This window comes from Catharus ustulatus, chromosome 3 (assembly GCF_009819885.2).
Source record: "Catharus ustulatus isolate bCatUst1 chromosome 3, bCatUst1.pri.v2, whole genome shotgun sequence".
NCBI classification, from domain to species: Eukaryota; Metazoa; Chordata; class Aves; order Passeriformes; family Turdidae; genus Catharus; species Catharus ustulatus.
This window is the reverse complement of record NC_046223.1, coordinates 50,867,177-50,885,771: the sequence shown is the minus strand read 5'-3', so window position 1 is coordinate 50,885,771 and position 18,595 is coordinate 50,867,177. Positions and strand designations below refer to the sequence as shown.

The window sequence follows — 18,595 nt, the reverse complement described above, 5'->3', positions numbered from 1 at the left end:
AGGCCTTCCTGGTGTGTGTATTTTTTTCTGTGTATATCACATTAATAAATCACTTTCAGAACTTTGCAAAGCTAACTGTCTGTTCTTTTGTAGTAATGCAAGCTGTTTTGACACGTAAAATTACTTGGAAGGCAAGCTGAGCTTTTGTAAGGGAAGAATTCTTAAAGTGATCTTTAGTGTAAATGGTTTTTTTTGAGATGTGAAGTGTATTTGAAATATAACTCTCCAGTGTCTTTGTATTATTTAATAGACTTGAGTTGGAACAAAATAAAATGAAACTGTATTATATTGTCTTGTCTTTATCATTTCAGTGGTCGAACTGGAAAAATTCGAGTGCAGTCCCTGAAAATTGGCTTGATGTCTCTTTCTAAGGGCCTTCTGGAAGAGAAGTACAGATGTAAGGAACAATTTATTTTACAAAATACTCTGGATAATTAAGTAATGTACAATGACAAAGCACCTAGCAAAATAAGTAGTAAAACATTTCTCATGCCTGTTGCAAAGTTTTCTTTTGAGTAATTAAAAGAGAATTCTCTTCATTATCACCAATGACTATGGTTAAACTAGGATTTATATCTTCATTGGAAAGTATTGTCCATTCTGAATTACCAGAAGTAACAGTACTGCAGTCCCCAGAAGAAAAGGAGAATATAGCTGTGTGGAAGATAGAGAAGTATTATATTTGATTCTGTTCTCTTTTGTGTGTGTATATGTTTTGTTTAGAGAAAAGCCAAGCAAGTTAGGGCTGATTGCATCGGATTGATATGGCTGATAAAGCAAGGAAATACATCAAAATCCTGCAATTGTGTTTAGTGGTCTACAAGAAAGACTATCTCAACTCTGAAAATGGTTTTCCACTATTCGTGCCTTCTGCCAGAATTGCACAATGAAAGTTTAAATTATGTTGAATTTAGTAATCTCACAAGCTTGAGAAATACCAAGTAATATAAAAAATACTTCACCAAAATAAATGCAGGACCAGAAGAGAATTGTGTAACTTTGTGTGGAAAAAAGCCCTGACAAATACAGAAAAAAAAGATGAAGCACTGTATTAGAGCATTCTAAATGTTGGGCATTTATATATTATGCACATAATTTTAAATTTGCTGTTCTTTACAGTAGTTCCTTTTCTCATTTTGGAAATACATGAAAAAATTATAGGGAGACTGAATTTGCTCGATGTACCTTTGGAGCTCTGCAAAAATTTCTGCTTTCCTTAAGAGCATTTATAGGTAATCTTGCAAACTTAGTTATTAACATTGAGCGAAAGTAGAGGAGTTTTGTGCATTGGGACATATTTTGACATCTGAATTGCATGCTTAGACTTTGGGGTGTTTAGTTTCCTTCTGTCATTTGACATATATAAAAAGTATATGTGAAGTATTCCACAACTGAAAAAGAACTTGACGGACATACCTTTGTTCCATAATGACAATTCAGAAGGAAATCTGCTGTTCTGTGTGAAATCAAAAGATTTTGTAAAGTGCGGGAATTAGGCTGTGGATGATAAACTGATAACCCTAGGAAAAGATGGTTTTTAAAAACCTCTGAAACCTGAGAATGCTCCCATTAAATTGCCATCGGTAATACATTATTAATATGTAGTTGCCAAATGCAGGCACTGAAGCAGAATAAGGGTATTACTAGGTCAGCTTCATACTTATGTTGTTGCTTTGTGTTAAGTAGTAAAATTAAAATGGCAGCTGATGGTGGCTACAGATTTTACAACATTCATGTCAAAAAGATGGACTTTGAAAGATGCTGTGAGAAATCTTAAAAAAATAAGTAGACAATAAGTCTCAGAAGACTTTTGTACCAAGTGATCATAACTTCAACCTGAAATACATCTGAAATTAAAGTAGTTGCTCACATTCTCGAAGCAGAGCATTAAGAGTCAGATAAGACATCCTTTTTGTTGTAACTCCTGCTCTGATCAATGTGCCAGGCTTTGATATCTTTGTTAGCTTTGTTGTCCTTATGAACATTAAAATTGTCACAGAAGAATTCTTCAATCCAAAAGAAATTTTGCCAACAAAGGAAGTGTGTGTCAGGTACTGTTCTTGGCTTGCAATAGCTTTGAAGTCAGTGTTTTGGGGTCCTCTGGCACGAGCTGTCACAGACTCATCTTTGATACTATGTCTTTTGGCTCTTTTAATTTTTTCATATCCTACTAATCATCTCTTGTTGAAAGAAATGTTGTCATATCTACTGAGTTTTCAGTCCTAGAGTGAAAATTGTAATGCAATTCCTAAGAATTTTCAAGAAAGTCAGTCACTTGGAAAAAGAACAAGACCCACAAACATGGGTGCCTAATTACCCACCTTTTGATTTTTCCCTTTATCGGACCAGTTCTTGGCATTTGCTTCTCCTTTTGGCTGGTTCTTGCAAGCATTTCTGAGGCATTGGCAGTCGCAGGCTGCTCTGAGAGTGTCAGTCATCAACTGGTTGTGGTTAGAGCCCTCAGCAGAGCACAGGCTGTGCCTTAAATGCACTAGGCTTGGAGAGGCAAATTCTTTTTAGAGCAGTCGATGGTAAAATAAGCAAGTTTTCTTGTTTTAAAAACTTTTGGATGAAACCCTAATTATTTTATAAAACTCTTGACCGGAATGTTTGCTACTCAAGTCTTCAGCCTTACTAGAGACTGTATCTTCATTTCCAATATAGTATAGGTAGGATCTTTTCACTTGACACACTTTTAAAAAATGTTTTGACAAAGAAATTTGTGATTTTTTTTAAAATTGAAATTTAATTAAACTTCTTTTTAAGGTTCTAGACTTCAGGGTTGACATGAGAATGATCTTTATTAAAAATCTCAATTGCTTTAGAGGAAACATAGAAGCCTCAATTACAGAATACCTATTCTTGAAAATGCTTAAGACATGCTTAACTTCCAGCACATGCCTGAGTGCTCCTGAGAATAAAAATGGACCTCCAAATAATTTCACGATTACAAGCCGCACCATTTTGACTAAAATTTTGCTCCCACCCCGGAAATGCGACTTACACTCAGGAGCGGCCAATATGTGAATAATTTTCTGACATTTACAACCCTGGAAGTGCCAGCCAGGGTGCTGAGCCGAGCACCTGCCAGTAAAACCCGGGATTGCGCGATTGTTACGAATTGGTTGCTGTGTTGCGTGGCAGGTGGAGGCGGGCTGCCTTTCTACTATCTTATTGTCCTTTTGATAAGAATTCAATAAACTTTTCAGTATTTTCAAGTATCCCTTTCTTCATCAACCATTAAGTACGTTTTTTTCGGGTTGTCCAACTAAGTTGCAGTTTGAGTCCCACTGGCTGTAATCCTCAAAATACTAGTATGAGGCTGAATTTATTTAACTGATTTCTCTTTTCCTTGTTTCTGTTTTTTTTTCACATGACTCAGGTCTGAATAATCTTTTCTCTCCTTCCTCAGTCATTCTTTTTGTCCTTTGGTAGAGTCCCTTAAAAGTTTAACCTTTGTATCAATGTATTTTATGTTGAAACTCCTTTAGTGTGTATGTACGTGCTAACAAACTCTGTTTAAAAGAGGTTATGCCTTTTGAGATTCCTGGTGGAGGATGAATGGAGTCCCCTTTCCCACTCATGGTGAGTAGGGTGCCTGAGTGTTCCCTGTCAGAGCTGAAACATGCTCTCTTCCATCTCCCACTTGAGAGATACTCTTGCCATGCCTCCTTTGCCAGGGAATGGCTCATGGGTTACTTGGAGCAGTTAGGCCAGATAACAAGAGCATTCTCACTTTCCATGCCTTCAGTTTAGGAGCTTATCCTCCTGTGTGCCACGTTGAAGGCACTGAGGGCTTTGGGAAAAGAGGATACTATCGTGAACTCCTTGCACCCAGACAGTCTTTGGCTGCGCACAGTTGCCAGTGTTAAGAAACAAATAATTTGGAGGAATTAGAACTCTTCAAAGGTATATGCTATTTTCCTCCTAGCTAATCACTATTCCCTCTCCTGTCACATTGTTTTCCTCTATTTACCAGCTCTGCAAGCAACTGAAGTTTTAGGGCTTCATCTGCCTCCCAGCTCCAGCAGCTAATGAATTGTTCTTTTTTTACGGCCTGTTTCCATTGCAGACTGATACAAACAGAAAGAATTAGACAATTTATTTTTTCCTTTTTTTTTATACTATCAGTTGGGTTTTTTTAAAAAATTACTCTTAGGAATTGAAAAACTGTCCCATCTGCAGGTGAAGAAGATAGCCAAGATCTGGGATTGCTGAGAGGAGCCTGAAGCTGTACAGTATTAATTCTGTCCTCTCTATAGTTGTGTTGGGCTTTTTTTTTTTTTTTTCCTCAACACTGAGTGGACAAGATGCTGTAGCTGTTTGACTAGGCAAGAAAGGATGAGAAAAATACAATAAAATCTAATAATTAGTTCAGTCTTCTGTTTTTTTATTTTGTGAAGATCCTTTATTTTGCTTCCACCTTCTTTAAGAAAAAAAAAGTATGTCAGATTCTGTGAAGCGCACTGTCAAAGCTTGCCAGTTGCTCCAAATGAAGGCCAAAACAATTTACACCATGCAATAAGAGTTACTCATGAATGTTTCTGAACAAAGGCTGTCTTTTTTCTTGAGCAGAAGTGCAGTCAGACTGAATTTTCAAATTTCATTTATTCCTGATTTATTGGTGGTTGTTCTGATGGGAAACATGAAAAAGTAAGGTCATAATATAAATGGATTCTTTTTATTTTAAGATTACTTGGAGCTTTAATCCAAGCCAGCCACTGAGTGCAAAAGGAGATTGTAAAAAACAGATGGAATGAACATAAGAGTTTGATTCTACTTCTTCTGTAATTTGTAGAAATCACAGAATTAAAAAATATTATTAACTCAGCATTTAAGATGTTTTCAGAAAAGAGTAATCTTGTGACTAAATATTAATGTACACAGCTACAGAGTTCATAAATCAAAATTATTGGCAGAAACATTAACATTTTTAGCTGAGCGTTTTAACAATTAAAATTGTCCAATCAAAAGAAAGCACTTGAGAAATAATAACTGTACTTGTGACAGGCCTATTAACTCAGTGCTTTGCTGTGAGTGTAGGTACAAGCAGTATCTTCCTTCCCAGTGCCTGTATCTTGAAAAATTTTCTTGATCTCTTTCAGCATCATTTTTTTCTCTTGTTACAGTCATCCTGGTTCATCCATTTGTACTGCAGGGCTTGACACCTACCTTAGGAAAATGGAATCAGTGAAGAAAAAATACATGGAAACAGACAAGGTTATCCAGAAAGAAAACATGATTATTGTTAAGCTCAAGTTGTCTTTCTGGCTGCTGCTCTTGCTTTAAGCTATTTCACATGGCTAGTTGTGACTTGTGGTAACTTCCAGTCTAGTTCGGAGTGATTGTGCTTCTGTCCCCAGCCAACTGAAGCATGACATATATTTTTAGCATAAGATGTGGATATCTGAAATATTACTTCATTCTTCATGGAATCATAGAATAATTTACTTTGGAAGGGGCTTTAAAAGGTCATCTAGACCGACTGCCTTGGAATTAGCAGGATCATCTTCCAAGCCCTGTCCAATCTGTCCTTTAATGTTTTCAGGGATAGAACATCACCACCTCTCTGGGCAACTTGTTCTAGTGTTTTGCTACCCTCATTGTAAAAAATTTCTTTCTTAATAACTAGTCTAAATCTACCTTCTTTTAGTTTAGAACCACTACTACTTGTCCTATTGCAACAGGCCCTGCTAAAACTTTGTTCCTAGCTTTCTTATAAGTCCCCTTTGAGTACTGAAAAGCCACAGTAAGGTGTCCCTGGAGTCTTCAGGCTGAACAACCCCAACTTTCTCAACCTTTCTTCTGAGTGATGGAACATCTCTCCTATGATGAGTTTTTTGGTCTTCCTCTGGCTGTGCTCTTACAACTCCATGTCTTTTCTGTGCTGGAGACCTCAGAGCTGGACTCAGTACTGCAGGTGGGGTCTCACAGGAGCAGGGGTGCAGAATCTCCCCCCTCAGTCTGTTTGCCATACTGCTTCTGATGCAGCCCAGGATACAGTTGACTTTCTGGGCTGTCCAGCCTTTTCATGTACCAGCACCCTGAAGTGCTTTTCCTACGGGCTGCCCTCATCCTTCATCCCCCAGCCTGAACTGATTCTGGGGATTGCCCTGACTCAGGTTCTTGCACTTGGCCTTGTTGAACCCCATGAGGTTCCCAGGAGCCCACTTCCCATGCTTGTCCAGGTGTAGATGGCATCCCATCCTCCAGGTGTGTCAGCCCCACCACTTGGCTTAGTGCCATTTGCAGACCTGCTGAGAGTGCTCTCAATCCCTTCATCTGTTTTATTAATGAAGCTATTAAATAACACTGGTCCTAGTATGGACCCTTGAGGGACATCACTTGTCATTGCTGTCCATCAGGACTGTGAACTGTTGACCACTGCCCTCTTGTTGGCCGCATCCAACCAATTCCTTATCTATCTTACAGTCTGCCCATTGAATCCTTCTCTCTTCAATTTAGAAACAATGATGTCATGGAGGACTGTGTCAAAATCCTTACAGAAGTCCAGAGAGATGACATCTGTAGTCACGCCCTGTCCACTAATGTAGTCACTCTACCATAGGAGGTCATTAGGTTTGTCAGGCAGGAATTTTTGCTGGTGAAGCTGAGCTGCCTCAAATCACCTTCCTGTCCACCACATGCCATAAGAAGCCACATAGTTTCATTTCTTTTGGCCTTATTTTTCTCATTTATATGGTTACAAGTCAAGATTAGATGAAGGTAAACTCTTGTAAATGGGACAGAGGCCATTTGTAACCAGACAATAACATAGAAATTAAAAGCTTGAGCTGCAGCGTTACTGAATGAAAGGAAGTGTACATGGAAACAGAACGAGATGGTGTCTTTTTTTGGTGTTGCAGACCTCTTCAATGAGGTGGCAGGCCCTACTGAAATGTGTGACCAGAGGCAGCTGGGCCTGCTGCTTCATGATGCTATCCAGATCCCACGACAGCTTGGGGAAGTGGCAGCCTTCGGTGGCAGCAACATTGAACCCAGTGTGCGCAGCTGCTTCCAGCAGGTAAGATAAAGACCTTCATGTGAAAAACAAAACAAAACCAAACTCTCTTAAGTTTACAGATTCACTTATACCTGCTGATGTAAAAAGAAGAGAGGAATGTAAAAACATCCACTGAGTTTTGAACAGAAATGAATATTCTCCTGCAACCAAGTATGGGAAATTCATGTGAAAATACAGCTGTAAAAGATGGTTTATGGTTTACAAGAGGATCAAACAGATTGTAATTAGCCAGAAGAATATATAAATCTTCATGATTCTGACAGTGTTTGCCACTCTAAAAGCTGTTAAAAATTTTTGTAGCAGCCAATTATCCTGTTTTGCATTGTTCAAAGCAACCTAGTGCTGTGAGAACAACATTCTTTTTCCAGCTGGAATAAGGCATGATCTCAACAGAATAAGAAAATGGTGTTGATAGTAATTTTTGACCTTGTGCACCAGGAAATTATTTAGCATTATGTTACTGACAAAAGACCTTGCCATTGCATGAAACTTTAAATGCAGTCGTTTTTATACTGTGAAGCTTTATGCAGCAGATCAGAACATGGAATAAAGCGCTTGCAGCCTGCTGTGCAGCTCCACACTACATGCAGGGGGTTAATGAGGCTGCAAGGAGTGTCTGTCTGTTTAAAGAAGATGAGAATTAAAAACAGGATGTTGTAATGAAACACAACTAACTCTGACTTTTTCAAGGATGCCTAAGGCTCCAACTGTTAACTATTGATAGCTATACTGCTTCAGTGCATCATTTTTGTGAAAGCAGCTGATTTGAGCATTATCAGAAATTGTATATGGATTAAAAATACACCATAGCTTATATAAAATTACTGACTTGGATATTTCTGATTTTATTGAATTGAACGTTAAAGATTTTAGTGAACTTTCAGAGGATTTTACTTTGCCATTTTTTTCTTAGAGATTTGTACATTTTTGTCCAGTTCTTTAAAAAAATGCAGTTATGCTAGGTTTTTTCCCAGATCTATTAGATTCATTTCTGGATTCAGGCAATTAGCATTGGAAGAAGGATTGGAGGATTGTTTGTGCAGGTCAGGAATAATTCAGTAGATACTTACAGAAGTTGTTTTGACCAATTAACCATGTAAAGCTTCCCCTGATGTTTTAACATTGCTGCTTCAGACAATAAAGGATGGTGCTTGACATATCTATCACTGGCCTTGAGTGGTTTGAGTCATGCTGAAACAAATTGTTCATTAGTATTTGCAGACTTCCTGTGTGACAGAGGATTGACCTTTATGTCCCTCAAGTATCTGCCCCATCTCCCATGCTATTCAATTATGGGTGGGGGGTACTAGCAGGACAGTATTTAAATACTTGATGTGTTACTACAATTATAGTGATAATGAGGTTGTATCCCTCATCTTGCATGAGTAGTTCAAGTTCAGTCCCTGGTCATTAGGAGAATGTAGAGAAAATGTGCAGCTGCATGTCGGTTGTTTGAGCCCAGTGAAAACAAGTATTTTCTTGGTGAGGAAGAAACACTTTCTTTTTTCATGCTTCTCCCTCTTTCTGCCAAAACATGAATAGGTTAAGAAGCCTAGCATTGCTTTCCATCATGTGTTACCATTTAAGAATAACTTTCATTTTAAGCTTTATTTTATTGCTTCCATTGAGCTCAGAAATATGACCTCTGTTGTTATTGCTCACAAAGTTGATGAATACAATACTTTATAGCTAGGCTCCTCTGGTAGTTACAACTTAAAGAAAATGTTGAAGTGTGTTTGCTTGCTTCTTAAAACAATCCTGTTAATACCTTAGCTCTGCTATATTCTTGTAGTGACTGGCTATAAATGGCAGATTCCTTTCTCATTCTTTGCCTGTTTAAAATGGATGAGTCTCGGGGCAATCATTACACACATGCAAACACTACTGACTTGAGCGTTTTGTCATCAGTCTTAACTCAGAAGACAACCATGTCTTCAGTGTGTCTGAACTGCAGTGTGCTTCCCTTTCATGCTCATACTTACATTTCAGGTCCTTTCAGTTGAAGCATAGCTTTACTGTGCAGTCTATAACTTCTTTACTATGTCCTCCATCTTTGTTACCATCTACTTTATCACAGCTGTTTAGTCTTCTAAAGTCTTACTGACTTGTTTACTTTATTTTCATTTTCATTGGGGCTATTTCTTGTATCCTGTGAATGGTTTTGGATTAAACTGTCATGGAAAGATTGGCATCTTTTTTCCATAAAATACTAAGGAAAATCTACTTGTGGGTGTCTGTTGTTTTGGTTGTTGTTTTTTTTTGTTTGTTTGTTTGTTTTTTTAATTCGGATGTGGGTTTTTTTCTCTCCACAGAACCACAATAAGCCAGAAATAACTGTAAAGGAATTTATAGATTGGATGCGCTTAGAACCACAGTCTATGGTGTGGTTACCAGTTATACACCGTGTGGCAGCTGCAGAAACAGCAAAACACCAGGCCAAGTGCAACATCTGTAAAGAGTGTCCAATTGTTGGATTTAGGTAAGAGGAGAGGTGTTAGGTGCAATGGTTCTCTAAAAATATCCACAGCTTTAAGTCTTCCAACAAGTGAAGCTCTTTCTGTCTGTTTTCCCACTGTTTTCCTTCTTTAAGATGGGATCTGTCACCCCTGGTGAGGCCACAGTGTGGCCTGAGCTGGTGCAGTTCTGGCTCATGCAGTGCCAGTGTTAGACACACAGTGGTTCTGCAGCTCACAGAGGTCAGGGTGGGCTGTCGTCAGATGTTTTTGGATTGGTGGATCCAAGAGATAGCAAATGAAGTATAAATGCACCCCATGTGTTCTCTAAGCACAAGATCAAAAGGAGGTGATATGTAAGAAAAAATGTGGACTGTCTGCCTGCTCTCCTGCATAAGGATTGGGAAACTAACTTAGCCAGGCAGTGTAAAACACCTTTAACCATCAATCTTTCCTTGCTTAAAACAAAAAATGATACGTTGCTATGATGAGACTTGCTGAGTTCCTATGTGCCTGAACATACTCTAACATGTCTTTTCAAATAAAGGTGTGAATTCTAAAAGAAAAGGTTACATGGAGAGCATTCTCCGTGTAATTCTCCTAAACTGTAGTTGGTACCCTTAGCAAGTATTGCTATGGCTAACATTCATTTGTGAATTGATTACTCCAGTGTATAAAGTGATGCAGTCCCCACCTCCAAAATCTGCAGTAAAGGCGACAGCTAAAGTTAAGCATCACTGGCTTTTTCCTCTACTGCGGTCGTGGTCTAATGTATTATACAGGAAAAATATAAAGCAGTCTGTCATGTAAGTGCTTCTAAGATTTTTCTTTAGGTATCTAGGCAGATGAGTAAATTTCAATCATCATGCTTTCCGTTCTCCATCTTTCCATTATTTTAGAGGATAATAATATGAATCCTGAGGTCGGATTCATCTTGCCTAGTTTTAGGAGTGCTGGCTTTTGTCAACCTTACAGGACTGAGCTAGCACCCCTCTTTTTTAAAAAATAAATATAGGTATGTATTTGCAAAAGTAATAAATCTGATTAAACTTTGTTGTATGTCTTAAGAGGAGATTAAATTCTCCAAGTGTTCTTGTTTTTATTATTGTTGGAGGAAGTGTAGAGAGACAAAGCTCTAGCTCTGCTAAGTTATGGTTATTGAAGTTGTATTATGGGTAGGAGGGCAGAGAGATAGAAAAGAAGAAAAAGACCAATTTAGAATGGGTCATTCTAAATAATTTCTACAATTAAGTTGGAGATCTGCAACAACAAAAGCATCTAGCATCTTAGCAGAAGGTAAATGCAGCCATTTAATGCACAGGCTCAGAGAAAAGATCATAAACAAGTTGGATCAGCATCTTCTAAAGTAAACCTTTACATTTATAGACACATATTCTCTTGCAAAACAAAACATAAAACTCAACAGGGGAAAATGTGGATGGGTACTGAAAACTGCTCTCAGGAAGCAATTTAATTTAAACTTTAACTATTCAGTAGCTATTCAGTTTGGTTCAGTTAGTTCATTTTAGTTTCATACAAATTATATAACCTCATTCAGTCAGAACAACCACAGCATAGAAACAGTGGGTGAAATCTGGAATTGAATTGTTGCTTTGGTCTAAATAAATAGATAAACCATACTTCCAGTGATTACATTTAGTGGAAGGGATACTGTAGAACTTTGTTACCCTATTTATAAATATGCTTTCTTAAAAAAACCCACTAGAGATAAACAAATTATTGTGTTTTTAACAGAATTTTAAATTATTCTTAAAATTCATTAATTCTCGAGAACTTAATTTTGTGAAATTTGTGTAGAATTTCTGAGTATCACAATGATTTACAAGCCTTTAACTGTTGAGTGTAAAAACTGAAATAAACCAGTCTGGTTTATAAAAGTTTTTTTGAGATGACACAGGAATAGTAAATAGAGGAAAACCACAGCAATGTAGTTTAAAGTCATTGAAAACTTTAAAATTAGAAATTCTTCCCAGTCTATCAATGAAGCTGATGCCTGTAAGATTTTCTGCATCAAAGCTACTTGGGCAGCAGGTGATTGACAATGGCTCTCTATACTGATATGAAGATAGGAACTTTTAAATACTCAGTGAGGTGTGTAGTGTAGGAAGGTTCTGTGGACTGAGGGCTGCAGGTTTCCTGTGTCCCCTGCAGCTGCTGCAGTGACACTGATGTCCCTGGGCCTGCAGCCATCATGAGTGTTGGCTCTGCCACATTCTGGTTGTGCCCACCCACACATTTCAAAGTTCACTCTGAGCTAATCCAAACAAACTCACTGTGACCTTGTGTTGCTGCTGCTGAAAAGCAGGTGACACCATTTCAGGGTAATTTGCTTTGTGAGGCTTAATTAGAAGTAAACCTCTAATCACTTTGTTTAATGTCCCCACAGGTACCGGAGCTTAAAACATTTCAACTATGATGTCTGTCAGAGCTGTTTCTTTTCTGGCCGTACAGCAAAGGGGCATAAATTGCATTATCCAATGGTGGAGTATTGTACACCTGTGAGTACCAATTTTCTCAGTGTTTCTAATGGATAAGAACCCATATTGGGGGTCCAATTTCTTTTTCATCCTCTTTGTTACCTAGCCAGGATTTCTTTTGCATATGTTTAATAGGGCTTATCTTCCTACCTTTCTCTTCCGAAGGCATCAGGAGCTTTTCAGGTTTCACTGATTTTATAAGGGGAGTGTTTGGATTCTATAGAAATGGGTAGCAGTATCCACCTCTGAGAGAACTTCACTTCTGATTGGTAATACAAAGCTTGAATATTAAATGTAACTTGTATACTCACATATATACGCACTTAATAAGGGTAAGAATGTGTCAGAGGAAAAGGTTTGCTATTGCTATGCCATGGCAAAGTGTATTTAATATTCAGGTAATGCACATTAATATTTTTAAGGGGGGTGTGATCTCTTTGTTGGGTCCAGCATTTCCTTGTTTCATGAAAATGTGGTTAGAAATAGGTTGTATTTCATTCTGTTGTGTAATTGCTATTTACTGGGATATATAAAAGTTGATGTGTAGCTGGAAATAAATCGACAGAATTGATAGTTTATAACCAGAAATGGTGTGAGATGTTTACCAGAAGTAGCTAACAAAAATTAATGTTATAACACTGTGTTTTTCTAATGATGTTTCAAACACGTTTTTTTAAGGAGATTTCTAGGAGTCTTTCTTGACTGAAGGAGTGGCTGGGTTGCTACATGCAAATACCACTCACACTTTCTTTATCAGAAAATTGTTTACATTCAAGAATTTTAACTCAGTCAGAAATAAAGTAATAGGATAATTGGTATGTGCCCTATACAACAGTAGTGAAATAGGTCTGCATGCTCAGAATTCAGACCAGAATGTAACTAGAGCTGATTCAACAGAGCCAATTTTCAATAGTGTTACAAGATTCTGTGGGTTCTTATAGTAGCAAAAATCCATTGAGTTATTTGACTCTTTTTCTGTAGTTGTTGGACTTAATTAATACCTGTGTTTTCCCTCTATTTTTTGTCTGGCATGTCTTCTGTAATGAAATTCAAATTCTACTAAGTAGTATTTTTACTTAATTATGTCAGAAAAAAACCATAAGTAATATTAATGTATTTTCATTAATTCTAAAACAAAATCTTAGGATTTTATTGATTAATTGGCATGATAGGGTATACTCTGAAGAATATTTTTAAAGTAAATTTGTGGTTTTTTCAGCTGGTTTTAATGTTTATTAAATTTTATCACATGACTATTCTAACCTCATTATTTGGAGGTCTATGATTAGACATCATTAAAAATTCACTTTTTTTTCTCCTTGTAGAGCTCATCTTTAGTGGAACAGAAATGTTTTTTGTTACTGCCTGTAATATGCAGAAAATTCAGAAATTGAGGTGTAAGAGGTGTTGAAATAGATAATGCTGCTGTTCTGCAGGATAAGATATCCTTCCTGTTGAGTTAGTCAAATACAGATTACATCTGGTATGGGGTATTGTACTTTGCCTGGAACATGATGGTATATTTCTGATTAATTCTAGGTTTTGTCCAAAGCAACAGATTTGATATCTAAGATGAATTTTCAGTTCTTGTTAAACAAGTTCACATTATGTAACTGTGAGCCATCTCATTTACAAGTAAAGTCTGACAAACTGAAAAATATATTCTGGAAATGACTGGAATCCTCTCTGTCCCGGGGAACAGGGATGGCTTGTATTATAATGAAGATTTCTGTTTCTGCTGCAGAAAGAATGTATTTTTAAAGCAATATTGGGTGTAAAATAAGGTAACATAAGGCAAAAGTCCCTTCCATGAAATGTGGGAGGAATTAGGTGAATCCACTATGGGATAATAAGGGGAGCAAAATGACATTCTTGATTAGAGTGAATGAAGGAAGGCCAATGTAAAAAGGGGAAAAGGAAGGAACTTGGGGAAGTTTTAAGTGGAGCAGAATGAAAGAAATGGCATATAATTCAGGTGATGCATAAAATTAGAGATCCAGAACTGACCTGGTTAATTTGGAGGTTGAATAAGAGAGCTGGAATTTTATTTGGGTCCTGATGTAAGTACATTCTCTACCTCCATTTCTGTAAAAAGAAGTGACCCGTTATATGAACAGACCTAGATGTCTATTAGACTTCCATAATCAGTGTCCACATGCAAACTATTTTAACTAGCTTTATCCAGTCTAGGCCTGAAATAAAGATTTGATTTCACAAAAGGAATTCTGTACGATTTATTCTTCTATTTGTAACAATGCCTTGCAGTTGCAGTATGGTATACTAATTTGTTGCTAAGTCTCTCTACATATTGAACTCATTAAATGCAATACAGTTGTCAAGAACTGAAAATTTTTTTGCAATTAGTAGAATAGCTTATATGTTTAAATGGAACGATGCCTGAAAAATAGCATAGACCTGGGTTTGTGAAATAAAATAAAAGTACCAAAGGCCACTGAATTGTTCCTTAGAATCCATTATATTATAGTACAAATAGCCTGTGCAGGAAGAGTGCATCTACTCTGCCTTTTCAAATGAATTCAAAGACTGTTGATGTTAAAATGTTGCTTTCTTGGCCAGTGTTGAAAAGCAGGGTACATATGCGTGTATTCATCAAACTATATTAATAAAATCTAGCTTCAGTTTCTTACTGCTAATGCATATTAATACTTTTTTTTTTCAAGAATACTGGCAATAAATAGGAAAAAAACGCTTCCATTACTTAAGCTGATGTTTAAAACTGAAGCTTAGTCACAGATGGAGGGAAGACCATTTAATTGTCTTCAGATGAGCAGTTTGGTGTAGAGTGTAAAAGGATTTCTCAAAGCATAGTAAGTTCTTATTAAATGTAAAATAATTTAGGGAATGGGTTAAGGAATATGTTCTCCATTTTAATGTGTTTTGTGATATTTGTATTAGGTAAGATTTGTATCATAATTTCAGATTAGGATCATTTACTCTACATAGCCATGTGTAGTTACTGCATTCTAATCCATAATGCCATTTTGCATTTTCTTAGTTTGCAATTTAGTTTTCTTGATTCTGGAAAATAATAATAAAAGAAAAGGGCATTATAATGAATTATGTCTTTTCTTTCATCTGGGCTTCAAAGATCTTTAGACAGTAGAAATGCAAAGTTTTTCTGGTTTATTTTTCACCTTTACATATTCTTTCTCTGAAAAGATGGAGAAATAAGATTTTTAATGTAAAATTTTACACAGGTGTGTAAAAATACTGTTAGATTTTTCTAGCATCTGATTTAGGAATAGTCCTACATAACTACCTATACAGTTTATTTTTAGATTTTTGAATGGAAATCCTCTCAATAGTGGGACTTGTATTATATTAATGACAGCATACATTAGTGAGGTTCACATCTCTTCTGAGAATCAGTTTCTCTGTGTATATTAAAACAACTAATTGATTTTGTGTTAGCTATAATAAACGTAATTAAGAGAATGATGACTTAGGTGCAGACTAGTTCTTTTACACAGGTTGGTGCAGCAAAAGGAGTAAGAACATGGGCTTCCATTATTACTCTTTCTTTGAAAAAGAGAATAGTGAGAAATAAATCAAATTGAATATATATGTATTATAAGTATTCTGATTTATTTATTAATGTTGCATATCTTTATTGTAATTTTTATATTATATGTTACCTAATTTAGAGGTCTATAATTAGTTTATTACAATCTTGATATTGCTTTTTTACCAATGAAGACTTATTCTATTTTCAATATACTGAAATAATATACCAACTGGGTTTTTAAGATATGTATGGAAAACATATTTCACCATGCTCATTTTTTTCCACTGCTTTCCATGAAATCCTGGTTTCTTAAATTTTTATTAGATTACAAGTAATTGTATCTTAGTTTGATGCTTATAAGTCTTTTTGTGCCTGGTGGTGTATTGAAGAGTGCTGATGCCAGTTTGTCAATTGTTACAGATTGTAGCTACTTGACATCTTGAGACTTTTTGCTAAGCATGGTTTTTTAGTTGTGTGTTGTAGCTGTGGATATTAAATGTTTCTTCCTGAACTTTGTCTTGCTCTAAGAACTGAGATTTTAAATTGAGTTTGAAGGCATGGTCTTAAGACTGAATTTTCGGTGAAGGAAAGTAATTTTTCTTTGCTTTTGAAGTAGTTCTGTAGCAATGGTGCTATTTGTACTATTGATTTGTGTGGAAATAGCCAAGATGTCACGACGCAAGGAAGTGCACAAGGTACCTGCTAGTTTTAATTTAGAAGATAGATTTTACACAGCAGTTTTTTTTAACCAAAAATGTTATAGTACATCTCCCTTGGCATTGGATTGTATTTTGTGGTTATATGCCCAAAAAGAAAAAAAAACCAGAAGACATTTTTCAGAGTTGCACCTTAATTGCATGCAAATTAAAATGTGTCTTTTGAATCTGCTCAAATTTCACTGGTTAGTATTTATGGTGCTCAATCAGTACAGAGTCATATTAGTCCTCTTTCTGAGAATCAAGTTGCCATACCAAATAAAGGATACACCAGAGGAAGAGTTTGGCATCTCAGTAAACATTCATTTCTGCAATGTACAGGTATTAAAATTTTCATTCCTTGGCCTTGGGGCAGAGTTCCATCTGTTGGAGTTACTTTCACATGAGAGTAAGCAGCCCTTTGCATTGCCTCATGTTCCTTCTTTGGATGGTGCAGTGGTTGGAGAGATGCTTTTTGAGAATGATTTTGTGAACCCTCCCTGGATTCACTTTCATTAAAATTCAGGGGTTCAAACCACCCTTGGTCACAAATTTGCTTTGTTTGTCTGCTTTTTAAAGCCACATATGAGAAACTGCTACCAACACCACTTTGTTTTACAATTTTTATTGCTCGTCTGAAGTGCATTACAGAGTTTGTAACTGCATATATTATACATACATTAAAATATATTCATTAATATTGGAAGTATTTTTATGCTTTGACAGCAGAGAATAGTTTGTCTGACCTGCTCCTATGCCTCTTTGTAGTACATTGGGAAATAAATTACAAAACTGAAGTCTTCCTCTCAATTTTCCACATGGTTGTCCGTTGGCTTTGGCATCCTTTAATGCTAACAGGCTTCTCCTGAGGCAGAGGGTGCAGTAATGCAGTTTGTAGTTTGTTACTAAGCCTGAACTGGTAGTCTGTAAAAACTGTTGCAAATCTTCAGGTAGTTCTGGAGGTTAATAGCCATGTTTTCTTTACTGCAGTTGCAAGAGAAAATGCTCAATAGTACTGGCTGGGATGCTCTCTTGAAATATTCCGCACAGTCTGAGCACATGCACTTTAAAGGCAGACTGTGTACTATTGTTTCTTCCTGCAGATCTCTTTATTGTATTTTTGCCTTGTACTTTATGTATGTATCCCTGCTTTTGTAGCATAAGTTAGCTGAATAGTATTACCAAAGCAGTGTTGCCCTTATTGTTGTGATTATCACTGGTTAAAAGGATTTTTTAAAGCAGTTGAATAAATTTCATAAATAAATAAATAAAATTAAATTAATAATTTTGTCCTCAGGATCGGGTGAGCAGGGAGGGAGCAGAGAGGGATGGGGTTAAGCACTTGCCAGTTTTGGAGGAAGCTGCATCAATCAAGAGCTGCTGGGAGGGATGGAAGATGTTGATTGTAACTTGTAAATTTTGACTTCTAGAATCTTGTGGCTAATCTATGTTCTAATCTTACTCTGTGGTAGTAAGGAGAAGACTAAATCAGTCTATTTCAGGCACTAATTGATCTTATCAGGCCTGCCTGTGCTTTGGAACAGTGCCTGTACACTGGCCACTGCTTCAACTGTGCATTTTTTTGACTCTGGAATGTTATAGGTAGTGGCAGAATCCTATAGGAGGAAATTTGGTAACTTGAGAAAATGCATTTGAAAATCTTGACCAATCTCTGGCAGTAGAAAATAGTTTAGCACATGCCATTCCCATCTTGTGATAACATTTTCTATTGTAGGTGTAGAATGAGAGGGAGCGAGGGCTGTATGTTACCAATTGCTTTTTGCCCTTCCAAATTTTTTCTCAAAAATTAAATTTTTGTTGTTTTTAAGACTGGATATAGATGTTTAGCTTAGGACTTGAATCTTTGTCAATTTTTCTCTAATTTGTAAAGTAATTGGTAAATGTATTTATTGCTGGGAATTAGAAGCTTTGCTATTATTTTCCAGTAGAAAGAATTTTAGGTGCATTATTATTATTATTGTACCATATCTCAGGACACTAAAAAGGCAATTTTAGCATCATTGAAATTTTAAAGTTCTTCCTTGTATTCTTTTTCAGGACAGTACCAACGGTATTAATCAATATTACTGACATTAAATCATTACTATTTAACAATGTTGAACTTTATTTCTTTTTTATTTTTAAGACAACATCTGGGGAAGATGTACGGGACTTCACAAAGGTGCTGAAGAATAAATTCCGGTCAAAGAAGTATTTTGCAAAGCATCCCAGACTTGGCTACTTACCTGTGCAAACAGTATTGGAGGGTGACAACCTGGAGACGTAAGCTTGGTTTATATAGCCTGACCCTGGAGCCACTGGCTATTCTATCAGAAACAAAACCTCAAAAGATAGCCAATAGCAGTTGCAGAGCCTTGTGCTATATTATTCTGTATTGT

General features: G+C 36.5%; 1 protein-coding gene across 4 annotated transcripts in view; it reads left to right on the top strand.

The window, feature by feature from the left end:
- Positions 1 to 18,595, top strand: part of UTRN (utrophin) — a 350,247-nt gene that overhangs the window by 305,035 nt on the left and 26,617 nt on the right. For all 4 annotated transcript variants that reach the window (XM_033054305.2, XM_033054306.2, XM_033054304.2 and 1 more), the window contains 5 exons: positions 312 to 397; positions 6,867 to 7,024; positions 9,337 to 9,503; positions 11,885 to 11,996; positions 18,343 to 18,479. In XM_033054305.2, coding sequence (XP_032910196.1) covers positions 312 to 397; positions 6,867 to 7,024; positions 9,337 to 9,503; positions 11,885 to 11,996; positions 18,343 to 18,479 — 660 coding nt within the window. The remainder of the gene's footprint in view (positions 1 to 311; positions 398 to 6,866; positions 7,025 to 9,336; positions 9,504 to 11,884; positions 11,997 to 18,342; positions 18,480 to 18,595) is intronic.